At 48.1% G+C, this 26,564-nt stretch overlaps 1 protein-coding gene across 1 annotated transcript in view; it reads left to right on the top strand.

Moving 5' to 3' along the window:
• CHD6 (chromodomain helicase DNA binding protein 6) overlaps nt 1–26,564 on the top strand; it is a 210,138-nt gene that overhangs the window by 179,867 nt on the left and 3,707 nt on the right. The window contains exons 28-36 of the mRNA XM_082359464.1: nt 8,366–8,426; nt 9,151–9,367; nt 10,941–11,149; nt 12,266–13,849; nt 16,678–16,829; nt 17,221–17,427; nt 18,440–18,892; nt 20,519–20,713; nt 21,676–21,795. Of these exons, the coding sequence (XP_082215590.1) occupies nt 8,366–8,426; nt 9,151–9,367; nt 10,941–11,149; nt 12,266–13,849; nt 16,678–16,829; nt 17,221–17,427; nt 18,440–18,892; nt 20,519–20,713; nt 21,676–21,795 (3,198 nt within the window). The remainder of the gene's footprint in view (nt 1–8,365; nt 8,427–9,150; nt 9,368–10,940; nt 11,150–12,265; nt 13,850–16,677; nt 16,830–17,220; nt 17,428–18,439; nt 18,893–20,518; nt 20,714–21,675; nt 21,796–26,564) is intronic.

Genomic DNA, 26,564 nt, shown 5'->3' on the forward strand with positions numbered 1-26,564 from the left:
TGGATCTCTGTTTCTTTGCTGAGATCTTCTTTTTCTTTGCTGAGATTTTGTGTTATCATTTGTAGCAGGTATGTTCAGAATTCCTCATTGAGGACTGCTTTAAATTCTTATGTCAGATAATTCTAAGATCTCTGTCATTTCAGTGTTAGCGTCTATTGATTGTCTTTTCCCATTCAGTTGGAGATCTTCCTGGTTCTTGATGTGATAAGTGATTTTTGCTTGAAACCTGGACATTTGGGGTATTACATTGTGAAACTTGGGATCTTATTTAAAACTTCTGTTGTAACTGATTGCCTCTGACACCTCTGTTGCAGGGGAACGGGGTGGGGTGGGTGGCAGAGTACACCACCTTTTTACTGCCTGGTGGGAGTAGAAGTTAATGTTCCCAGTCAGCCCCCAAAGATACCCAAGGCGGGGATGTTTCTCATTACTGTTGGGCAGGAATGGAAGTTTAGATCTCCCCATGGTCTTTGCTTACACCATGGGTGTTGGGGACCTTATTACCACCTAGCAGGGATAAAAGTCCCAGCTCCCTACTTGGCTTTTTGACACCACCCAGCAGGGGAATGGGGTGCCCTGTTACAGCCTGGCAAAGGTGGAAGCCTAGAGTCCACCTTTAGACTCTAGAGGCCCACTCAGCCTTTGCTGGCATGGATGTGGTGAGCAGAAGTTTTTTCTGTGATGTTGAGCTGAAGTGTAGCACATCTTGTCTTAACATTTTGTCCATTCCTAGCTTGCCCTTTTCCTAGTCCTTCACTAGAGAGAGCAGGCTTTTGTTGGGGCTTTTTTTGTCTGTACCCTTTGTCATTTCCAGATAGCCAGCTTCTTTACCTCCAGATCTAGGATATGTAAGGCAAAAAAGAAAACCCAGGAAACTCACCACTGTGTCATCCCATGTGTCCCAAAGTCCCTGGTTCGTCTGCCTTCTCTTCACCTTTCAGAGTTGTCTTAGGTTTGTTTTATATATAATGTTCAGGGGTTTTAGTTGTAAATATTGTGTGGAATAGGGAAATATGCATCTTCGCAGAAGCAGAAGTCTATATTGCATTTTACAGATGAGTTTCTAGGGCTTTGCATAAGCATACCAAAACCTTACTAGGGCCCCAGCACTATTTGACCACATTTTCTCTGGCTTTCAGTGGAGCAAATAAATCTGTTAGAATTTCATGGATTCTGTATCCCAGAGGTTACTGTAGCATTGTCCTCACTTGACTCCATTACTAGAATAATCTTTCTTCTCCTCCTGATCATCAACCAAAAGTTTTCAATTCTCTTCTTTTGGTTCTAGTTTGGAGAATGATATTTACTTTGGTTTCCATCAGCTCTGATTCCTGTAACAGTAACAATGACATCACTTTCCCAAAGTAAGAAATAATTATTTTTTGAAGATATGTTTCCATATCTCCTTGAGGTTTGCGAAGCAGCGGATTGAAGCAAATCAGCATGAAGCTTCAGACCCTGGACCTGAAGGAAGTTGGGTTTGGTCTTGACAATTAAAATCTGAGCTCTGCCATTCTGGTAGAAGCTCTGCCTAGCTTCTACAGTTACTTTCTTTGTCTGGAATGTGGGATGTGTTTTCCCATGGAAATAACTTGAGTACCAAAGAAATGAAAATAGTACCTTAAATTCATATGGAAATTTACTCTTTCCAAAGCACTTTTCCCATTTGTTTCAGTTGATCCTCACCTCAGCCATGTGAAATAAGAGCTTCAGGTGTTATTGCCCTCATTTGAGAGCTGGGGAAATTCAGGCCCAGGAAGTTAAAGGACTTTGCCAGATTCTCACAGCTACTAGATGATAGAGTTCAGACTAGATATTCTGGCTTTTTTTTTTTTTTTCTGATCAAATATTCTTTTCATAGTCAAGAGAGTAGGAAGTGTTTTAGCTGTACGTACACACCCCTTCTTCCATCAGCAACCTCTCTGAAAAGGCAGCCCCCAGACCAACCGCAGGCCAGACCCCGCTCTGAAAGCTGTTCATAGTAAAGTTCACATGCTTAACTTCAGTCTTGGAGAGATCTGGGCACTGAAGTGGGAGTTGTGGCAGAATTGGTAAAATAACTCAAGTTCCCTTATAGTATGGTTAAACTCCTCTGGAACTACGTTTTTTTTTAATTCATTTATGAAAGTAATGCCTGTATTATTTATTTTGCTCTTCAGATCCCTAAAACCTGGGCTGTAGAATATAATCAAAAGCAGAAGGAATGGGGAGTGCCTTCTCCCAAATTTTGAGGTGAACAGATTATAAACAGATTAAGATGGACTTCTAGTCCGTGTGCTAGAATAACCAACGTAGAGGAACAGCCAACGTCTGCATCAAGCCTGCTCCCCCCACCCCGCCCCTTGTGCTGAAGACACTGGTTGGGTGTTTCCTTCTCCCAATTCTGTTCTCGGGCAGATCAGCAGGTTAAGGAAGCCCAAAGAGCGTGTCATCCATCACTAAGTTAATTCATCTGAATTAAACAGACCTGGGCATAGGAGGGGGCCTGGTCGGTAGATGGGAGAATCTCAGCATTGCAAGGATCCTAACGCATGTCTGCATGGCCTCGGTGTTCCATCCCTTCTATGACATCGCTGTGGGGTCATTCCAGGCAGGTGTAGGTGCTTCCAGGAATCCAGGAAGGGAAAGGGGGAAATGTGCTGTCTTCCAAGGAAGCCCATTTCATTGTTGGGTGATATTTCCTTATTCTGACCCAGAAATCTGACTCCCAGTTGGTTCCATGGACTCTGTCTAGTTTTCTTCTGGTCCTGCCAAGAGCAAAACTGTTCTTACTTTCCTCTCCGATAAGACTAAAAAGTTTTGAGACCAACTAGCTACCGTAATCTCTGTCTCTTTTCAGGTGAAGTATCCCTAATTCCTCTTTCTTTCTTCGTATCATGTTGTCTCCAGACCCCTTGCTACTCTTGTGCCTTCCAGAGCTCACTACTGTTGTCCTCTTCACACGTGGCCGTTGGAGAACCACAGAATGTTAGAGGGACATGTGAGATGATTAGTCTACTCCCTTCCCCCACCCTCTCTGTTTAATACCAGTAGAGCTTTTGATTGGTAAACAGTTGCAGCTAGAGTCAGTGGACATGCCTTCTAAAGCAGTTAGTCGAAAAGTTTACTTGTGTTTGGGATGGTCTAGAGCCTAGAATGGTAAAGGAGATCGTTCTCTATCAAACCTAGTATGCAGGGAGGTTACCATCTCCTTTAACTGAGATAGTAATAAGTAACGGCCCAGCTCTGCCTGGTGTAGTCCTTGTGTCCTAACCAGCAGTCTGTCCTCGCTCTGCAGCACGTCCTACAGCAGGTGCTCTCTGTAAAAGGAGGGTGAGGTCATATGCACAGTGAAGTAGGAAGCAACTCCTGCAGGGAAACTTAATGCCTAAAATGGTCAAATCCCACTATAAGAAAAGTTCAGTGAGGAACTGAACAATGACTCTTTTCTTATGAGTTGAGAGTTTGAGGGGTCTCTGAACTCAAATAGTGATATTTGAATGTAGATGGAGTACTTCCACGCTTACAAAGCACGTTTCCCCTTCAGTTAGGCGTTGTTCTTATCCCCATTCTAGACGGGGGAAGCTCAAATAGTTTTAATGAGCTGCAAAAAAAAAGTCATACTCGTCAAGAGCAGTGTCTGCCTGCTCACATCTTTTTCTAAATCCTGCAGTCTTTCCATTATAAAATCCTTGAATTTTGTGTTAATGACGTTTGATGTGTATCTACTTTCTACATGAAATTTATGAAGGTAGTAGGATGCTTGATTTTTCTGCAAAATGAAAACTGCTGTGGGATTTTTTTTAACTGCGCCTTCATGCATCCTGTTACCTCTACACAAAGAGTTCTTATGTTCTCCTGGTGAACTCCTGTGTCCTTCAATCTGAAGCTCAAAAGTCACCTCTCAGATGTCTTTCCCCTACCTGATTTGGCCCATACAGAGTTGGTGACCCTTTGTGGTTTTTCCACTGTGTTTAGGAGCACTCATCACACTGCATGGCCAGTATTTATTTTATGTCTCTTGTGATGGCCAGAATGTGGGCTCTAGAAGGATAAGGACTCCATCCTTCCCATTGTCAGAGCTCCTGAACCCAGCACAGTTCCTGGCAAACAAATGTAGGAAGGCAGCTCATCGCCGCTCTGTTGGCCCTGGGGTTTTGTAAGGGCTTAGAGGAAATTCCCTGGGTCTGCAGGTCTGTGCTGCCGCCCCACTGCCTCCACCCACACCCAGACCAAAGAGGGGAGGCAGCCGGGCCTGGAGGAGCAGCCACAGGCAAGGGGGATCTGCTGTTCTCAGATCAGGAAACAGCCCTGCATCCTCGGCAGAGAAGTGCCACGCGGGAAGCTAAGTTACTGTTAGTGACTGACAGTGCATTTGATTCAGCCAGGTGTATCTTCAGCCACCGGAGGCAATACAGCGCAGTGGTTAGAGCTCCTCGTCTGGAGTCAGGGCTTCTAGGTTTGAATTCCATCTTCACCACTTAATAACTATATGTAGTATTAGATAAGATTATCAACCTCTCATTCTACAATTTCCTTCTGTCTAAAAATGGTCATTTAGCCATTTAGAATGAATAAATGAAAAACGCACATGAAGTACTCAGTATAGTATCTGGCCATTTATTTACCTGTAGACTTTTGTTGTTATTGCTGCTGTTTTCCACTGTGTCATGAAGCTATCCTTAGAGAGCACACTTCAGTTGAAAGATAGAAATGCTGAAGGATCCTCCAGCAGTTGGGCCTGTACGTGGGTATCTCCTTGGTACCGGCTGCCGTATGTCGGGCATTTGCTTTGTGCCAGCGTTTGGTTAAACACTTTGCATAATCAACTCATTTGTGCCCCACGATCACCCGTAAAGTACTATTATCTCCATTTTGCAAATGAAGAAATGAGCTTGAGAGCGGTCGAAACAACTTGCCCAAGGCCAGAGAGCAGTGGCCTGTCAGACTGCAAACACAGGCGTGCTCAAGATGGAGAAACGGCAGGTTGGAACTAATCCGTTGCCCTTGCTTTGACAGTCTTACTTGTCAGCACTCTCTGGGACCCTGCACTTGGGAATGATTGATTCATACTTCTTCTGAGATGAATATTTCTTTCAGATTGATTCGCAGAGGCAGAAACTAGGATACTACATGTTCACCTGCAGACTTCAGAGGGAGGGCTTTCCATGTGCTCCTTGCGATACCGGTCTGTCACACTCACATTAAATTGGTTATGTGACCACAAGATGATGACATCTTTTTCACTTCGGCTGCTGCTAAGCCAGGTCTTCTCCTTTCTGTCAGTGATAGAGAGGGGACCTGCCATCCAGAAAGGGCAGGAGACAGAAAGGCACTTACGGCTTCCAGAATCTTTGCTTACTTGAGGGTTTGCCTAAGGCCAACAGAAACTGTTAGGGAGGGTGGAAAGGAAGCCCGGATGGCGGTGTGCCTGCCTCACACCAAGCCCGGAGCTACCCCTGTGGATTCGGTGCCCACGGCAGCCGCACATCCCTCGTAATAAGGAGCCGTGGTAGCCCTGGCGCCAGACCCCACATCTCATAGGCTGTACAGCATTTCTCAGTCTAGACGTGTCTATAATTACAACTTTCAGCATTCTAAGGGTCTTCATGGGTACTCTAAGAATACCCAAAAATGTTCTCTATGGCAGGAAGGATGGAAGGCATGGTTGTTGGTTTTTGCTTGCTTTTTAACCACCTAAATAGTGGGAAAGTTTGCTTTGGCATATTTAAGTGTCACTTCAGAATGGTGCAGTAGATCAACTTGAAGTTTCTTCTCTTCACTGAGAAGAGACACTTCTTCTATTCTTCTTCACACTATTACATGGGCAAAGAAGAGAGATTAAGCTAGTGTTCTCCAATTCTAAATATGTTGCACTCTCTAAATCAGATTTTCAGCTGGGACTCTCTTTTTGTTCTTTTTTGGGCAGCTCAGTGGTTACAGTATATAGGTTCTCATCAGACTGCTGTGTTCGAAACCCAGCTCTGCCCCTTGGTAGCCATGTGACCTTGGCAGGTTACAGAACTTTCTAGGGCTTGTTTTCTGCCTCTGTAAAATAAGGATAGTCATACTTTCTACCTGGGGAAGCAGTGCTGATGACCAAAGGAGATAAGCCGTGTAAAGGGTTTTGCACAGCAACACGTAGTTCTCGGTAACGTCAGCTCTTACCACTATTCTAGTAAGAAAGAAATGCATTCAGAAAATGAACCCCTGCCCCTCTGCCTTTCTCAGGTCCTTCCCCGCTATTAGGGGCCTAAGAGAGTGGTTTGAATTTTAACTATTGCCAGTCATAGGTGTCTGTCCATCCCTCCTGAACCGAGGTACTGCTCTCCTGGGCTGTGTCCCAGTTTTCTGTGAAGGACCAGACAGTAAATATCTTAGGCCTGGGGGCCAGTAGAGCCACATCTTCTTCACCTCCTTCTCTTTCTCCCCCTCCTGCTCCTCCCTTCCTTCCTCCTCCTCCTCTTCTTCTTCCCTTTAAAAACCATTCTTAGCTTAAGGGCCACACAAAAACAATCTACAGGCTGCAGATTGCTGACCCTTATTCTGACAGAACCTGACCCTGCGCTCCACCATGGCCAAAGTCATGAATCATGGGGTTATTCTCGCCTATCATTCAGCTCAAAAGACGCAGGTCAGGAAAACAGTAAGAGGGCTTCCCTGGTGGCGCAGTGGTTAAGAATCCGCCTGCCAATGCAGGGGACATGGGTTCGAGCCCTGGTCCGGGAAGATCCCACGTGCCGTGGAGCAACTAAGTCCGTGTGCCACAACTGCTGAGCCCATGTGCCGCAACTCCTGAAGCCCGTGTGCCTAGAACCCGTGCTCCGCAACAAGAGAAGCCACCGCAATGAGAATTCCACTCACCGCAACGAAAAGTAGCCCCTGCTCGCTGCAACTAGAGAAAGCCATGCACAGCACCGAAGAACCAAAGCAGCCAAAAAAAAATAAATAAGTTTGTAAAAAAATCAATAAAAAGTAAAGTTAGTTTTTTTTTTTTTTCCAAAAGGGGAAGAGGAGGAAATGAGGAGTCTTTTTTTTTTTTTTTAATTGATTGATTGATTGATTGCTATGTTGGGTCTTCGTTTCTGTGCTCGGGCTTTCTCTAGTTGCGGCAAGCGGGGGCCACTCTTCATCGCGGTGTGCGGGCCTCTCACTATCGTCGCCTCTCTTGTTGCGGAGCACAGGCTCCAGACGCGCAGGCTCAGCAGTTGTGACTCATGGGCCCAGCCGCTCCATGGCATGTGGGATCCTCCCAGACCAGGGCTCGAACCCGTGTTCCCTGCATTAGCAGGCAGACTCTCAACCACTGTGCCACCAGGGAAGCCCCTAAAGTTAGTTTTGAAAAAAGAAAAAAGAAAATAAGATAGGTGGGAAAATGGGTGAAATACGTGAAAGGGGATTAAGAAGTACAGACTTACAGTTATAAAATAAATAAGTCACGGGGATGTGATGTACTGCATCGGGAATGTAGTCAGTAATGTTAGAATAACTTTGTGTGGTGACAGATAGAAAGTACACCCATGGTGGTGATCATTTCTTAATGTATAAAGATATTGAATCACTGTTTTACACCTGAAACTAATACGATGTCGCAAGTCAACTTTACTTCAGTAAAAAAAAAAAAAATAAGTTTTTGTGTTAAAAATGGGGTAAGTTGAAGACTCGCACTGTCTCTTCGCCCACATCCAAACTCCCACATGCTTTGTGTATAAGGAGCCTTTGAAGTTCCATTCCTGAGACCAAGAAAGGCTTCATAAAGGAATCCATTAGAGCCAGGTTGACGTATACTCCAACTTGGATAAGCTCTGTGCCTGTGATATTACTTCAGATTCTGAGCCTCAGATCATGATTTTAATTTTAAATTCCTGGAGGTTTGTGCCATCAGGTCTCCTGTGTGGAGCAGTCATGTTTTAGGAAAATAGCGTCTATTGCTGTGAAGTAAATGAAGCATAATGAACATGAGCATGACAGTTTTTCACAGCAAAAATCCAAAAATGCAGGCACATGCTTTGTGAAATGACAGTATTAGACTGCAAGTGATGATAGTAAAGCAAATATTTAATTCTCAACTAAAATAGTGCGTGTAAAATGTAGTTGCCAGGGGAGCATGCCAGTTCATCATTCTTAAAGCTAATTCTCTACGGGCAGAATCATTCCACACAATTCCAGGGGGAAAAATGCTTATTTTAAATAAACTGCTTTCTGGCTCTTTTAAGACTGTGCATAAGTAAGCTTTATTCATCAGGGACCATCTTGATCTTTGAGATGTTCTTGGGCAGGGGCTGTCTCTTGTGCATCTTTACTCCTTCTGTGTAGGGACTGGGTTTCTGAGTTGGTTTCTTCAGAGCTGCAGTTTTGCTGATGGCATGACTTCATTTATCCCTAGGAGAGTTCCAGTGATGGAGGTGATGGCATTTTTGGTGAAAAGAAGGATGACAGCCGGGCAGGTGAGACTGTGTCCTTCTGAAGGCAAAGAAAAGTAAGGTCCCTGTTTGTAGTTATCCTAGAGTTCATGTGTAATAAAAAAGAAAAAAATGCTGTTTTTTAAGGAGGCTCTTTTTAAAAGCCAATTAAGTTGACCTTCATCAAACTCTGCGGGAGTCACACAGGGAGCGTTAATGTGGCTCTGGCCAGCTTTCTCCATCTGGCACTGAATTCAACAGTGAAATAAAGTCAGGATGGAGTCTGAGAGACAAAAAGGAATCGTGGTTTCAGTGATTTTTTTTTTTCTTTTGAGAAAAGTTAGGGGTATTTGGTTTGTTCTTTTGTTTGTTTGTTTTTCTGAATTCAAACTTAACGGAGGCTTTGATGTTTGGAAGGCCCAGCTACACAAAAGCCTGTAGTTCTAAATGGAGACGGCCACAGAGCGTCCACTTAAGCCGATGCCTTAGAGCAAGGCCCTTGAGTCAGTTCTGCCCCCACAGACAGGCACATTTGTACTGGAGAGAGAGCAGAACCCACCACACCTAAAGCTGCTTCTAAAGTGCAATTGCAGCCTTTCCAGCTGTGCCTAGCTTCCGAGCCGATTGTTGAACAGCAGCTACTTGCATTAAGGTTACCGCGTCAGCTTTAGTTTTCTTTAAACGAAGGGGAAGAACAACTACCAAAAAACCCAGTTGCCTTTGTTTTAGTTCTGTTTGTAAATACTAATATCCTCACTGATGTTTGAAGCCCAGGATGGCTCCGACCCAGACAAATCACCCTGGCCAGTTTCATCTGCACTCACAGCTCGTCTCCGACGCCTGGTCACCATTTACCAGCGCTGTAACCGCAAGGAGCTCTGCCGGCCTGAAATCCTGGGACCAGGAAACCAGGGATACTGGGTCCAGGAAGAGATGTTCCGGAGATCCTCAGAGATGGATCTCATCAACAAGGAAGCCCAAAAGAGGTAAAAGCCAGTGACCAAAAGGGCGTGCTGAGCTGCCCACTGGGTAAAGGTGACAAAGGGAACCCAGCAGCTGGAGGGCAGGTGTGTCCAGTGTTCTCATATGGAGTCAGGTTGTCTCTAGAGTGAATTAAATCCAGCCTCCGACTGCAGTGGTGTTTTCGTGCTGACTGGGGAGTCTGGTGATATCTAGGACACCCTCTGTTCACAGTTCCCAGACTTGTGTGATTTTCCAACCTTACCCTCTTCCCTACGTTAGACCCCAGTCTCTGGGGATGTGATTTAAACACCACACTAGCATGCATCAGATCATATTCTTTCAGCAGCAAAGTGAATAGTGTGCATTGAAGTTGTCTTATTGTAGCCAACAGTCCTTATCAAGCCTTTGAGAACAATAAGTACCATAAAATGCCAGCCCAGAAGGAAGGAGTTACTTGCCCATCTGAGAATTAAGGTAAAAATGTCTGCCTAAGGCCAGCACAGGCTAAGAATGATGCCATGAGAGCAAATCAACAGAGCTGCTGTTCTTTGAGTCTTTATATCTCTCCATCCTTTTGATGTAACATCCAGTGAATTAAAAGAATACCACATAGTGAATTCAATTATTGATACTTCTGTATACTCCTGGCTTTATGAAATTTGGTAATTCAGGGAGTAGATTTCTCCCATCTAGCTCCAAAGAGAGAACCAGAGCCCCTTCTTCCCTGCTTCTCACTCTTCCACTGACCCTCTCACCCGACTCCTAGCTGACTGCCTCTGGGGGTGGCGAGTACCGTGCCCAAGAGCCCCTGGTAAAGACTACAGTGGTATATAATAATCCATTTTCCTTAAGTCATTATCTTAATCCTGCAGGATAGAAAATCTAGAGAACCTTCATGTCCTAGGAAAGATTATCGTTGTGGGCAACCTGCCTACGTAAGACCAGGAAGAAAGCCAGTGTGAGATATGGGAGTCAGGGAGGTGGGTGGCTGAGGTAGTCTCCTCCCCGCTCTGGACCAGTTTCTCTATCTGTAAAATGAAGGAAGTGAATTTAATGGTTTGAAAGGTCCCTCCAGGATTCTGTGATTCTCCGTTATCGTACGGCAGAATGTTTAAGCATATAGAGTACTTTTAAATTAAAATCTTTATCTCCCACAAGAGGAAATGAACTAGGTAATTTGTAAAATTAATGAATCAAGGGGACATCCCTGGTGGTCCAGTGGTTAGGACTCCGCGCTTCCACTGCAAGGGGCGCAGGTTCAATCCCTGGTCCGGGAACTAAGATCCCGCTGAGCAGGATGGCCAAAAAATGCTGCACAGTACGGCCCAAAATAATAATGATAATAAAATAAAATTGATGAATTAAGATCTCAAGTACGCACACATGATTTGAAAGTGGTGGTAGGCTGAGGGGCTGTTTTGTTATCAGCCACTCCACCCAACTCAACTTGAATAAAAATAAACAATAAAATAGACCAGCTCTGCCTGCTCTCTTGACTTCCTGGGCTCTCCCAAGTAGGTGCTCAGTAAGTAGTTGTTGGCTTTTTTTAACTGAAAAAGAAAACAGCTCACTCTCCTTCTCTGATTCCCTCTCCAGGTGGACTAGGAGAGAGCAAGCAGACTTCTACAGAGCAGTGTCTTCCTTTGGTGTCGTTTATGATCAAGAAAAGAAAACCTTTGACTGGACGCAGTTTCGCATCATTTCCCGTCTGGACAAGAAGTCGGACGAGAGCCTGGAGCACTACTTCTACAGCTTCGTGGCCATGTGCCGCCACGTCTGTCGTCTGCCAGCCTGGAAGGATGGTGGTGAGGGCACTCTCTGTCACTGTATCCCAGGTGGGGCAAGGAGAGAACATGCTAATTTTCAAGGTACAGAGTCAGGTATAACTATAGACGCGGAGCCGACGTGATGAACTCAGGTAAAGACCAGTGGGTTTTCACAAATCCACGGACTTCTAATTGGGTCCACCCTCATAAAATAAAATCTCTCTCCCAAAATGATGTGATTCCAACGAAAATTGAAATTCAGATTAAAATGTCACAGAAATATTAAGAAACTACTATTAATTACCTTTTCCAAAGTGTGCTTTTTTTTTTTTTTTTAAGTCTCACAGAATTATCCTACTATGAGCTTTGCACTTTCCTTAGATTAAATCTTAAATGTTGTCTCATGTGTTGACTTGTAGCTATGGAAAACTAGCGGCTGTCATTTAAACTCCCTGGGCTCCACTAGAGACCTTGTCTAAGAAATTTCTTCCTGGTTGGAATTTGCAGCAGCTTCCTCCTTGTCCCTCTTCAGTCTCGTACTCATAGATTAACTCGCTCTGGACCATATGACTGTATTCTGGGAAAACTGAAACAAATGTCGAGCCTATTCAGTGTGGGTTCTGGGCTGGCGGCAGCATGTACAGACACCCCACCTTCTGCCCGCGTGTGGCACAGTTAGGCTGTTTTCATTAAAGCCAGGGAGCTGCATAGATCGGAAAGATCTGGACCTCGGAGTCATGCTGACAAGACCTGGACTGGAGTCCTGGTTCTGCCACCTTGAGCAAGTTAGCTTATCTGAGCCTCCTTCCTCATCCTTACACAAGGGTAATGATGGTATAGCATAGAGTTCTTGTGAGAACTAAATAACAGCCATAAAGTACCTAGTTAGAAGGTACCTAGTCCATGCTTATTGACCGGGAACTAATATTTCCAGAACTGGAGTTTTCAAGCTCTTCTTTCCCCTTCACTGGTCTGTCCGTGTTTCATAAAAACCTTCCCTTCTCTTTCAGCTTTTCATTTTAGTGGGGCCACTAAGGCCCTGCCTTGCTGAGGACCCAGGGAGTCAAACTGTAAGATCAAAGATGCAGGCACTCAGGTGGGCAGGAAGTGTCCAAGGGCCACCTTAAGTGACAGGCTCTGTGTTCACCTTTGCAGGCCCCCCAGATCCCAGCATCTGCGTTGAACCCATCACTGAAGAGCGGGCCGCGAGAACCCTGTACCGCATTGAACTGTTGCGGAAGGTCCGGGAGCAAGTGCTGCAGTGTCCTCAGCTGCACGAGCGCCTTCAGCTCTGCAGGCCCAGCCTCTCCCTCCCCGTCTGGTGGGAGTGTGGAAAGCACGATCGGGACCTATTGATCGGCACTGCCAAGCACGGGCTGAACCGCACCGACTACTACATCATGACCGACCCCCAGCTGTCCTTCCTGGACGCCTACAGAAACTACGCCCAACACAAAAGAACCGACCCCCAGGCTCCAGGGAGTCTCTGTTGCCTTTACCAGACCAACTCCAAACTGTATGAATCTCTTGCATATACTCAAATGAGCAGGACTTCCGAGTCCCTTGAAAATGAACCTGAGAATCTAGTGAAAATAGAAGGTAGGGATGATCATCTTGGTCCACCTCGGGGCAGCTTATCTGACATGACTTGTGAAAACTTTATTTCTAAAGTTCAGGATGTCATTTCCATCACCCATGATGAGAGTCTGCTGCCTGAGTCCTTGGAGAGCATGATGTATGGTAAGAAAGCACTAAACCAGGAGCCAGTCTCTTTTCAGGAGAGCCCAGGTACCAATACTGAATCCAGACAAGATGCCGTGGCTGTCGCAACAAGCAGAGATGGGAACTTCCAGCTTGGTAGCCACGAGGCAGAAATAGCCTCAGGCCCCTCTTTTATGGATACATTAGAAGCAGGAGTAGCTCAAATGAACATTAAAAATGGAAAACATTTGCTGGTGTCTCTTTCACAGGAAGGGGAACTCTGCTGCAGCGAGGCAGGGCAGAGGCCTGAAAGCCTTGGGCAGCTGGAAACCAAATGCATAGCCTCCCCTTCCTTGGACCAAGGAAATGAGAGCGGGTTTGTTGACATGTGCAATCTGAGTGTCTATGACTCCAAAAGAAACCTGTCATCAGATCAGCAGTTGATTGATTTATTAGAATGCAAAAGTTTAGAAAGTAAATTGATTTTGGGTCGGAACCACAGTGATGAGGAGGAGGAAGAGGAGGAAAATGAGGAGGAAAACCTAGACCTGGCCGCAGGCATGCGGGAAAGGCCGGAATTGTCGCCTCTTACTGAGCCCACTGCTCGTATGGCAGGGGAGAAGAGCCTCAGCGGCTTTCTTCTGGACGAAGCCAAGAAAGGAAGCCTGGAGGCCAGAAGCCAGCATCCTGGACCGCAGGGCGCTTTTCTTCCCGCAGCCTGTCAGTGTCACTGCAAACACATGGAGAGGTGGACGCAGGGCCTCGAGAATGACGAGTTTGAAGTGGAGAAACCCCAGGGTTACAACCCAGACCCATACAAAAGCAAAGCCAATAATGTCACACTGGGGGGCAAGCTCACTGCTGTTCCACCAGAGCTGTTTCAGGTGAAGCAGGAACTTTTGAAAGAACCCTGGAAAGAAAGTGCAGAAGGGAAACAAGGTTTCCCTACGTATCTCGAAGGGAGTGAACTCAAGGCGGAAGACGTGGATTTTGAGAGTAAAGATGATTATGATAGAGACGGGAACTGCCAGAGTCAAGGTACAGTGTGTGGGATCTTGTATTTTGGATAAGCCAGTTCTCGCAAGACAGGGAGGGCAAATGTGTTGTGGAGGGGGGCGGGGTGGTGTTAAGGGTTTTACAGCTTCTGAAAGGGACCTGCTTACACTCACCGTGTGGTTTAAAAGCGAAGGTCACAGGCCTTGGTCTGAAAGTGAGGCAGAGTAGCTTAACTCTGATCATTCCAGAAAACTGAGGATGATTGTAGACAATCGTAGCACCTTGGCTGTGTCAGCTGCATGATTTGGGCAGGGGCTGTGTGCTGTTTTATGATAGATGCCAGATACAGTGTCGAGGGGAAGGAATTCGTTCTTCCACCAGGTAAAGTGCTACAAACTGCATTAAAGTAGAACAGCAGGGAATGCCAAGAACCTGCAGTGTTAACGGAGGTGCAGGTAATTTTTCAGAACGCCACAAAACTACAAATAAACGTGATCTTTATTAAGGTGAGCCAAGACTGTGCCCTTTATTCACGTGTTTGTCAAAACCCTGTGTTGTAATGTCGGTACATTGGGTTGAGATTCCTTTAAGTAACTCAACAGAAATAAGAATAACCAAATTACATGCCACTCAATAAAAAATGCAAATAGATTTGATCTTTTTAAATAGGGAAATCTTAGGTAAGGAAGGGATTTTAAAATGTTAATCTAGGTGACCCTGAGATTTGTATATGCTTTGCAGGAATATGAATACAGTGATTAGAGATCCTGAGCCAACAACAAATGGGTCTTAACTTTTTCACTGTTGTCTTTATGTCATCAGACCCAAGAGGACATATTAGGGTGAACAAAAGATAGTTCTGTTTATCCGTGTCAAAAAAACAAAAAATACCCTGTAGGTGCCTGGCCTGGTGCCAGGTGCCGAGTGATGCTCAGGGATGCAGGCAGGCCGGCCCCTCCTCCCAGGACGGTGACTTCATCTAAAGAGGGAAACCCTGCCTTGGGTTGTCCCACTTCCTTTTTACTTCTGAACTCCCACCTTTGGTTTTAGCCTCGTGATAACTTGGGAAAGGTCTTGAACCCAAATTAAAATGTACACACCAGCCAAGCTGAGGACATAGAAACTGAACTGAAAGGAGCTTCATCGGCCTGTGGCCCCAGCCGACCCAGGAGGAGCCAGCCCAGATCTTGCCCCAGGCCACGAAGGGTCCCTGCCGCGTGTGGAATTACATGTATACATTGCTCTTGGAACTCTGTTGTGGGGGAAGTCAGCGAGTACTCAGTTCTGGGCAATGTAGACAGTCCAGTGGGGATGGGCTAGAGGAGAGCTGTGCTGGCCTGGACTTCCTCTGGTGGCCGTGGCATCCGGCTGGGCTGGGCTGGGCTGGGAGACAGCAGTGAACTTGATAGGCTTTGGTGAGCATTGCGCACACTCGGCCAGGGTGGGGGTCCCTAGCACCAGTGCTTTTAAAGACGCTTTGACAGACCCCAGGGGGCTCCTCCACACATGAGATGTGGGAGAGGTGAGGCAGAAGGGGTTGCCCTATTTCTGAGGATGGAGCTCGGCCACTGAAGGAGCAGTGACTGGCACGGCTGTCAGGGCCAGCGCCCGGGCTCCTGGCTCCTTCTCCAGGGTTTTCCCTCACACAGCATTCCGCTTTTTTCTTAAAATTTAAGTTCAGCTTTTCTGCTTAAAGCCTTTCACCGGTGCTCCCCATTGGATCTAGAATAAAATTCAAATTTTCTGTCCTGGCCTGCAGAGCCCAGCATGCTCCAGATGATCTGGCCCCTCCGCCTCATCTTTGTACTTTTCCCCCAGGTATCTCGAGTCCCCTTCCCCCACTGCCTCCTCATCTTCCTGGGTGGTCTCTCCTTTGAGAGGTCCTCTCTACCAGCCTTCCCTTCTACGAGTCGGATTTTCCCTCTTATTCCCTATCATGACACCTTGTTTCTTTCCCTTTACGGCCCTCACCCTTGTTTATAATTTAACTATTCGTTTATAATTATTGCATTTTCCCAACTGTCTTTCCCTCATGGAGCTGTAAGAGCCTAGAAAGCCAGGGCCACATCTGTCTTGTTTATCCTTGAATCCCCTGGCCTAGCAAGGCCCTGGTCCTGGTGAGGCAGGGGGGGGCGGGGGGGGGGGGGTCTCTGCGGCCCCCTGGGAGACTTGTTGCACAGTCAAAAGTGAGACCACCACGTTTCAGAGGATAGACATTCCGTGTCATTTCACCACGGAGGAGGTTCACAACTTTTCCTGGACGTTAGCTACACACAGTTCATTCCCTGTCATCTCCGTTAAGTGGATCTTTGAAGATCCATTTCACAAGTGATAGTAAACATTCACCACTGAAGACTGAAAGAATGAGTCGCATTTCCATTTCTTTCCATCAGTGAAGTACTTTAAATGGTCTAGGTTTCTTTGCATCATTTTTTATGTAAATCAGGTCTATTTTACCTTCGTTGTAAGTTTCAGGACTTTTCTTCCTTCGTCGTTAATACCAGCCTCTTGCTGTGTTACATTTCCTACACTATCCCCACTTCTGTATCAGAGCATAATGTTCACGTTCCTCTCATCCACTGCACCAAACGGGAAAGCCTCTTTGCGGTCCTTCATCGCCGTTGGTGTTGTTTGGTTGTGTTTGCAAACTCTTATTGGATGACTTGCATGGGTAGCCCTAGAGCAGGTTGTGCCTTTATGGCTTAACCGACAGAGTGCTTCTGGAAATAGAAAGTATGGTAATTAATAATTCAATTTAAAATAAATTAGCACACACTGGGCTAATTAAAAAACAAGATCAGATGTCCTTATCTTTCAGATCACTACTATCTCCCGAGCGCCTAATTCATTTTTTTAACCTTCCTTCCTAGATTATCCAGGGAAATACTCTGAGGAGGAGAGCAAGAACTCGACCTCGGGCATCGTAGGAGACCTCAGGGACAGCCTGCAGGAGGCACGGGCTCCCACCATTGCTCAGCTGCTCCAGGAGAAAACCCTCTACTCCTTCTCCGAGTGGCCGAAGGTACCTCCCAGAGCCTGCATGCTCCACCCAGAGTATCCTCAGCTTTGAATCCTTTCCTTTAAACCTTTTAGAATATTTCTGAGAAACAGACTCAGACAAATGTTCAGTATCTTTAAAAGATACTAGTTATGTGACATTAAAGATATATGCGCCTAATTAGACCATAAGACAGAAGTGTCAGCTTATCTTCGTGTTTACAGCGCTGTGGCTTTTAATCTTCATTGTCCAGACTTTACCATTTCTTTTAAGACTTGTAAAGTGAGTCCATTTGTGTGCGCCCTTTTCTAATCAATTCCTTCTGGTTAAGAAACTTGCCACTTGATTTCAAGGGATTTTGTGAATTTGGGTAACTTGGTACTTATTCCTCAGAGCTTTTGTTCTTTTTTTATAGGATCGCGTGATAATCAACCGCCTGGATAACATCTGCCATGTGGTGTTAAAGGGGAAGTGGCCCTCCAACCAGCAGTATGAGCCCTCGGCCGCGCTGCCCACCCCCGTGTTAACCAGCGGCGCAGGTCCCCGCAGCAGCCTTTCAGAGCCAGAGGCATCAGAACACGTCTTCAGCAGTGGCGCAGCGTTGGTGGCCCAGATGCAGAAGGTGAGGCTGTAAGAATGTTCTTGACCTTGAAACAAAGGAGGAGGACGCTTTGCACTTCTCGATTGAGTCATTCATTCAACAACTACTGAGTGGATAGGAATTTTTGTCTTTCTTTTTTTTTTGGGTCAAGCCATAAGTGTTCATTGAGGAATCTGGATTTTATCCTGTGGGCAGCAGAGGCTGTAGTTTTGGAGCGGGGAAGTGCGTGATGAAAGTGCGTTTGCAGCTCAACGGGAGTGGTGTGCAGGTTCATGGGAGATGGGGGTCAGGGAGGGGCTGTGCCTCCAGGGCTGGGAGGCAGGTGGGCATCTGAGGAAGAGGTAAGTTCTAGACCAGCTTAGTGGCAGAGTGGCTCCAAAGAAAGGGGGGGAGTTGGCTGGCGTGGCGTGATGACTGACGACTATATGAGGAAGGGGAGGCGTGAACGGATCGGGATGTTCAACACTTGAGGACTGAGAACGGTGGCAGCAGATAGAAATGAGAGGAGTCAAAGCAGGCATGAGTTTTATTTGTGGTTTATAAACTCAAAGGCCAAGTTTAAGGATGCGTGGTTATTAGCACACTAGCTCTCACTCTCAGCTGCACACTGGACTCTGCTGGGGACCTTGAGAAGCTCCGGATTCTGACTGAATTGGTCCAGGGTGTAGACTCGATATTGGCTTTTTTTTTTTTTTTTTTTTTTTTTAACTTCCCAGTTGATTCTGATGTACAGCTGAGGTTGAGATTCCCTAAACTATGATCTTGCGATTCCAGGTGTATAGTTCATGGACTCGCCGCTTTCACAGCATCTGGGAACTTGTTGGAAATGCAGAGACTCTCAGGCCCGCTGAAGTTGGATCTGCATTCTAACAAGCTGTCCAGGTGATTTAGTAGTCAAGTTCGAGAAGGTTTGAGTTAGAAGAAGTTCTGAGAAGGTGATCACTAGCCCCAAGGAAATGGGGCCTAGAAAGAGCTGGCATTCAGCCGCAGAGGTGGCGTTCAAACCTCTCTTGCCACATGTGTGTGTTCGCAGGAGAGCTTCTTGGCTTCAGTATTCACAAAGGATGAACAGAAGCACAGGCGTCCTTATGAGTTCGAGGTGGAGAGGGACGCAAAGACCCGGGGCCTGGAGCAGTTCCCCGCCACCCACGGGCACCCCCCCATCGTCCTCAACGGCTGGCACGGAGAGTCAGCGATAGACCTCTCCTGCCCATCGGAGGGGTCCCCGGGGGCCACATCCCCTTTCCCAGTGAGCGCCAGCACCCCTAAGATTGGGGCTATCGGTTCGCTTCAAGGAGCCCTTGGCATGGACTTGTCTGGGATTCTGCAAGCCGGCCTGATCCATCCAGTAACTGGACAGATCGTCAACGGAAACCTCAGGAGAGATGACGCTGCCACCAGGAGGCGGAGAGGGAGGCGGAAGCATGTAGACGGAGGCGTGGACCTCATCTTTCTGAAGGAGCAGACACTCCAGGCGGGGATCTTGGTGGGTATATGAGCCACAAAGTACAAACATTGACCTCTGTACACTGAGCAACAAACCCTTCTTCCTCAGACACAGCACTTTTTGATTATGGATCTTTTATCCCTATTTCAATTGTCCTGCTTATTTTCTCGTCCTCAGTTGCTCTCAGTCTCTTTTAGAAATAGGTATTAGTCCATCGAGGGCCCTTAACCTGCATGCAACCTGGAAAAACGAACCAGGAGGTCTCACCATTTCACACAGTAGCAGCCCAGCCTCCAGTGTCTTGGAGCCACTGGTGATCCAAAGAGTAAAGCAGAAGCAGGGCTGTGTTTGCACCAGCGTTGTTCCAGGTCAGTGGGCTTTCCAGGAGCTGGGATTTGGGAATCAGGACGTCCTGAACATTAATCCTGGCTCTGCTGCTTGACCTGCTGGCCACCTTGAGCGCCCCCCTTTGCTCCTCTGTAAAGAGGGGGCTGCAGCTTCTACCACAGAGGGTTGCTGTGAGGCTTCCTGAGGTCACACTAAGGTGTTCTCAGCTCAGAGATCCTTGTAAACCACAGAAAAGGGCAGAAACTGCACACCTGGTCCAGAGAAGTCCCCTCAGACTTTGTTTAATGTGTCAAAGACCACTGACTTCTCTCTTTGTATTTTGATTTTTCCCATTTATTGAATTTTGAACTCTGAAACAAGAATCACGTTTCATGTTTTCTTACTTTAAAAGGAGTAATAATGAACAGTACTTACTGAGTGCCTTTGCCAGGCACTGCATTCAGGGTTTTACATGACTGTCTTGTGTGATTTTCACAAAAACCCTGTGAAGGTGTTGTTACTATTCCCATTTTGGAGATGAGCAAACTGAGGCTTACAAGCATTAAATAATTTGCCCAAGATTATCCAGGTGGTAAATGGCAGATCAGGGAACCAAACCAAGGACTTGGTTCTCTAGAGCCAGAGAGCTCTGCTGTATCGCTTGGTATATGTTTCCCTCTTAGACTTTCTATAGAATTTGGGAAGCTGAAATGACAGGTTCTTGCCCTGTCCAATCCTCCAAGTCTATAAGAAGGTTGTCTCATTTTTTAGAGGTGCAAAGCCAGTTTTCCTATAATGATTGTAGAATTCTAATGGAAGAAGTGAAACTTTTTTCCTTGGCCTCAGAGTATTTTGAAAAATTTATTATGCAGATATTTATTTAGCACTGACATTGTACTTTATCAGCAGACCCCATATAGGCATTGGGAATACAGAGATGAGTAAGACAGGCTTTGGCAGTGTTGAGAGAGAACTACGTAAGGCAGCTGCAGTAAGGTACTTTCTGTTGTGTGAAAACCTGTGACGAGTGCTACAGGGGAGAGGAGCGGGGTGGCCGGTGTCGCCGGGACTGTCAGTGATGGTGACAAAGGCGGCAAGAGGGAACCTGAGCAGACAGGACGGTACGGAAGTCTACCGCGGAGACGAGAGGGGAGAGGAGCCGTCGGGTGGAGGGAACGCCCAACACGTCAGGAGCTTCTATGGGGGCTTGATAGTCAGGCACAGGCGGAGTCATGTTCTGGTGGGAAGATGCAAACAGCACCGTATGTGTTTTCCTTTGAGAACCTAGTTTTCATTCTGTCGTGATGAACTGCACATACTTGTCTTCCCTTCGTCCAGGAGGTCCACGAAGACCCAGGGCAGGCCCCCCTGAGCACCTCACACCCTCCTGAAGGGCCAGTGCCTGCCACGTCGACCCCGGAGCCGGCCCCGGTAGCCGGCAGCCAGGCCGAGAAAGCCATTCCCAGCAAGAGCCTGCTGGACTGGCTGCGGCAGCAGGCTGACTGCCCCCTCGAGGTCCCCGGCTTCGGCGCGGTGAGTGTGTGTCGGTGCCGTCTGTGACGGAGTTGCTGAGGGGGGCCGGGAGGACCAGGAAGCCTGAGGGAAGTTGGTGTCCACTGAGGACATCACTGTAAAGTGGGGGAAAACAGTTTAAATTCGGGTTACGTTTTCCAGCAACAGAAATTACAGCCCAAATCAGAATGCCATGCCGGAAAGTAGACGTGGAGATCTTACGAGGACAGAACTTGCCTCAGCTCAGCCCCACCTTCCCCCAGATGATCCCATTCGTGAGCTCACAGAGAATTCTTTAGGTTGCATAAGCGCTGCCACTTCGTGGAAATGTTCCTGTGTATTCTTCTCAAGTTACTGCATCACCACTTTGAGGTGATGGATTAGTTTCAGTTACTGCTCAGGAACTTTTCCTCAGTTCCTTTTACTGCCTCTGCGCTCAGTCCTTCAGACTAAGAATCTGGAGGAGAGGGCTCCTGAGCTCCGAAATCGTCTCTTGGTTTTTCGTTTCTCATTTGCTCGTCAGCCCCACCACCACCTGTCCTGGGTACATCTCATTAGTAAGACGTGTCAGGAGAAAGCTCCCAAGGAAAGGAGAAGGATGCACTCACAGATGCACACCGTCCAGAGACAGACGAAGCCCGCCAAGTAGGGAGCAGTGAAGAGAGAATCCGAGAGAGTGATCAGGGGGAAAGCGGAGGGATTGAGCAGTGCCCTGGGAAACGGGTGGGTCAGCCAGGTGCTCTGGTCTGGAGGGCCAGGAGGCCCCCACAGGAGACGTGCCTTCCAGCTTGCTGCAGGAACACCGTGGCTTCAAGGACAGAGCCTGGCTGAGGGCCAAGGGGCTGTTCCCTTCAGCCTAACCTGACGGGTCCTGTGCAGAGGGCCATGAGCGAGAAAATAGCAAAACCAGCTGAGAGAACCACCCTCATCAGAAGAATCTGTGGCAGAATGTTTTGTAATGTTGGTTTCCATTTACCTCCTAGAATTTTTCAGACAAACCCAAGCAGAGGAGGCCACGCTGTAAGGATACTGGAAAATTAGACGTCAGCTCCCTGAGTGGGGAAGAGAGGGTTCCTGCCGTCCCCAAGGAGCCAGGCCTGAGGGTAAGGAACACGGATATCGCGGTGGAGCCCGGCCTTACAGACTCAGAGACAAATCCCCAGCAGGGAAGGCGGTAGCCAGGCGACCTTACCAGGGGCACCAGGAGCTGCACAGAAGGTTGATAAGCAGTGATAAGTGGTGTTGGGGTGTTTTCACCAGCAGCATGACCTCCGTGGTCGTTTGTTTTCAACCTTTACCTCCGAAACTTTTGGGTTAAGTCTGTACTTAAACCATTCCCAAAGCCTGATTCCCAACCCGCTCCCCCCGCCTCCCCCCCCTGCCCATTTTAGACAGTTCAGGGAAAAATACCTTTTAACCCTTATCAGGAGTCTGTTTCCAGTGTTTAACGAACTTCATTACTGGAAATTTTCATTTTCCAATCAAAGTTTTTCTGGCTACCATTTAAGACATTTCCTCCTATTCCATCCTCGCTGGCAATGAAAAACAGCTGACTCCAAGCAATGCCCTTTTCCTATTATAGAATCATGAGCCTGGAAGCGACTTCAAAGACATCTGCAGATACTTGTAGTGGAATGAATCTGAGTTAATTATAGTTTACAGATGAGTACAAATTTGGAATAGAAAACTCGTAACCTCTAGGGGGCGGTAACATTTCAACCTGAAAATGTGTTGAGCTTGGGCAAATGATACACAAATGTGCCTTTAACCTCCTCAAAGTGCGCTCTGCCCAAATGGGGCGCTTCTGAGGATCCTCGTGGGGCTCTGCCCTCCCTGGGTTGTCCTCTGAACTCGCAGGCTCTCCTGACCGCCTTCCTTAGCGCTCTGCCAGCTACGGCTGTCCTGGGTATGAATTCCCTTCTTAGGGGGACTTCCTGGATGCCGTTTCTTTTTTTAATTCCAAGAGACCACCCACCCTAGTCATTTCCTGCTCGTTAAAGTTCCCGAGGAGCTTGTTTCTAATTGGTCGCCTGGAGGGTCACTCCTCCAGCAGCCCGACAGACGCTGCCCTCGCTCATCCCCACGCGCTGCCGTGGCCACCAGGGAGGATGGCTGGGGCCCACTGCTTGTTAGAAGGTTTGTCGCGTTGGAAAAGCTGCCCTTTGCCCCCCTCTCTTGCTTTATCCTCAGGAACTCACACCTTAGACCCGCACATGCTGTACAGACTGATTCCGCATTGGTTCTCATCCCTCTGTCTCTCTCGGCCCCACTCGCGGCCTCCCCTCGCTCTCCTTTTGTCAGGAGAGAACCCCAGTCCTTACTTGGTGGAGTCTCTGACCTCTTGGTTTAAGGATGTGGTTTCCCCCTTGACTTTCTCATTTCTTTCTACACGTCTAACAATTTCCCTCATGTTCTCTGGAAATTAACATTCATCACTCCCCTGCAAACGCTGACCCCCTGCCAGAAAACTCATTTCTGAGCTGTCCTTACGAGCCAGCCTCTTACTAGAGATGTGCTTTCCCTCCTTTGTTAAATGAACTCAGGCCCTGCCTTGGGGTCCTTTGCCTGCAGTAAGGCCTGAACAGAAAGCACGCATCTGCCTGGTCCTCGGGACTGCTCGGCCTTCCCGAGGCCCCTCCTGGGACCGGAGCCTCTGGGGCGTGCTGCACTCTGTGTCCGTCCCCTAGACACCTTACCATTTCTCATAGAAACACATTCAGATCCCGCAAGGAACTTCTTCCTGCCTTTAGCCTCTTCTGCCGTGTGTGCCGCCAAGCCCCACACACAGCATCACACGGGCTGCGGTCAGGCCGCGGGACTCGGCTTTAAGAATGCCCCCTGGGGGACTTCCTTGGTGGCCCAGTGGTAAAGAATCTGTCCTGCAATGCAGGGGACCGGTTTCGATCTCTGGTCGGGGAACTAAGATCCCACATGCCACAGGGCAACTAAGCCCATGCGCTACAACTACTGAGCCCACGTGCCTCAACTAGAGAGCCCACGTGCCACAAACTATAGAACCCATGTGCCCTGGAGCCCATACGCCACAACTAGAGACAAGCCCGAGCGCCGCAATGAAGATCCCGCGTTCTGCAACTAAAGACCCGACACAGCCAAAAAAAAAAAAAAAAAAAGATGCCCGCCCAGTACATAGTGGTTGCTTATCATTAAATGTGTGTACGCACACGCACATGCCTCTTATTTTATATGTGAAGTTATGTTTGTTTTACATACTTGTGCGTAGTGGCGGGTTTTTTTTTGCTTGTTTCTTGCTGAGCCATTTGACAGTAAATTGCAGAGATGACATGTCACCCCTAAATACTTCAGCATGTGTCTCCTGAGAATGTTTTCCCCCATCACTCTTACCACCATCACACACGTCATTATTAGTAATATCTTGTAGCTAGCCCATATTCCGATTACCCCACTTGTCCCAGAAGTGTCTTTCAGGGCTAGTTTTTGTTTTGTTTTGTTTTGTTTTTAGGATTTTTAAACCAGGGTCCTCATACTGAGTTTGGTTGTTAGGCCTCTTTCCACTCAGGGAATGTTTGTTGGCCAAGCCTACTCACCTTCCTGGGAGGAGTAAGGAGGTTTTGGTCACCACCTCCTTCTCTGCCTCCGCCCAGGAGTGAAGTTTTAGAGCTGGAACGCGCAGGCTTTGGAATAAATGCTGCCGTGTATTGGTGAAGAAAGATGTTCTAGGGCTGGAGTGCCCGTGCGGTCATCCACGCCTGCAGCGTTGCTGAGCGTCTGCCCCTTCTTGTCTGCCTCTCCTTGCCCTCCCCCCGCCACCTCCCCAGGAAGAGGAAGCAGGTCTGTTCCCAGGGTGTAACTACCAGGAAGGAGAGCTGCCAAAGCCCGCCTTGCCCGCGGTGTGTGGTCGCCGAGCTGCTGGGAGGGGCATCGGCCCTGGGTGGGCAGCCGCGGGCTGGCTGGGGTGATGCTCGCGCCCGCAGGAAGAGGTGGAGCCGACTTCCTCTGCAGCTCAGCTCGCTGTGCTGGGGGTGAAGCTCTGTTCTCCTCCCCCGGGCCTTTCTGCTGCTCCCCCACTCTGAAGGGGGGCAGGCAGCCAGCCTGGGCCTTCTGGGCAAGTTCCCGGTTCTGAAAGGGCCCAGCGCTGTCTATGTCAGTGGTTCCCAACAAGGGTGGGGACATCCTGGTACCTGAGGAGTGCGACTTGAACTTGCTGAGCAAGGGCACAGGGACCAAAGGTCCTGCAGGATGCAGGCTGCCCCAAGTGAGCTCTCCAGCTCCAGATGCCCTGTTGAGCTCAAACTAAAGCATGTTAAAGAACGTCTGCTTTATATATAGCAGATTGTTTGAAAAGAAGATGGAGGCATTATTCATCAAGTTCGAAGTTTCTTTTCTTCCCAACAGAAAGACTTCCAAGATTGAACAGGCCCTCCCACTGGAGAGTAACGAGGAGGGTGAGGATGAGCCTTTGGGAGTATAAAGGGAAAAGACACAGCTGGGACCTCCCCCTGGCTCCCGGCTGTGGCTGGGCTACCGGGAACAGGTGTTGGAAAGCCTGTTAGTCGAGTGGTGGTTACCACGGCCAGGCCCTGGGCTGAGGTGGGCTTCCCAGCAGGGGCCTGAGGCTGTGGTCTCTCCAGAATGAGGCAATCTGCGCCGATGGGCTCAGGATAGACCAGTGAGAAATGACACTTTTAGCCTGGCTCCATCCATCGCATCCAACCCTCTCTCTTAGAGGCAGGGGCCGGGCGGGAATTGCTCCCCAGGCAGCATCCCCAGACCCAAGCGCAGCTGAGGACAAACCGGCTTTCAAAGTGCAGGTGGCTGGTCACGTGTGAGAGTCAGGTGGGCTGGGGCCACAGGGCCTGGGCTCTTGCTGCCTCTGTCAGTCACCAACTGTGCCCTGGGGGCAAATCCTGCCCTTCTCGATTTGTGACAGAGAAAGGTGACTAAACACGACGGTTCCAGAGGTTTCTCCCTCTTCTGCTTTTCTTTTTTTGGCCACGCTGCGCGGCTTGTGGGATCTTCATTCCCAACCAGGGATCAAACCCAGGCCCTCGGCAGTGAAAGTGCAGAGTCCCAGCCACTGGATTGCCAGGGAATTCCCTCTTCTGCTTTTCTAAACCAAGGCCTTTTGAGAAGACTTTTCTCCTCGAACAAAGTTCACCGTCGTAAAGCTTTTTGCCCATGATGACCTGGTTTTTCTTTAATATTCTTTGGGAAGTTCTTCAAAGGACAAATATAAGACCTCAAAAATAGCATTATTCCTGGGGACTTGGGAACATTCAAGTGCACATTTTTCGCATGTGTATGAATCTCTGAACTCGCTGTAAAATGGCTGTAACAGTAGTAGCGACTCGTAGGGTGGGCATGATGACGAGTTGAGATCCGACACACGGAGCCCGTCGCCCAGCGCCCGACCCAGGGCAGATGCTTATTTCGTGTTGCCACCAAAAAGAGCAGAGAGCCCTGCCACTCTTCCGTTATCACCACCCCCTTCGTTAGCACCTCCGACGGCCAGTTTCCCTCACTGTTGAGACCCTCACTACCGAGACCCTCACTACCAAGAGGAGCAGCGCATCTGAGCCAGTCCTAATGTCGGGGCAGATGTGCACACGTGTGCACGCAGCCCACTGAGAGCTTGACCCGTGGCGCCCACTCACCTGCCGCTGTGACTGCTTCTTAAGCAGAGACCTGTGGCAGGCATCTTCTAAGGATCTGACTTAGGTACCATTGTCCTTTCTCACCCCACAGCTGGGGGTTTAGGTCAGGACTGAGATCTTCCTGCTCCCAAGCCCCATCCTCCTGCCCTGCTTTGTGGCTTCAGTTAAAAGCCGTCCTGTGTCAGGAGGGAGGCGAATGTGGGGTCTGGCCGAGGGCTCGCAGCCCCACAGGTCTCGAC

This window comes from Balaenoptera borealis (genome assembly GCF_965194805.1).
Source record: "Balaenoptera borealis genome assembly, chromosome: 16".
NCBI classification, from domain to species: Eukaryota; Metazoa; Chordata; class Mammalia; order Artiodactyla; family Balaenopteridae; genus Balaenoptera; species Balaenoptera borealis.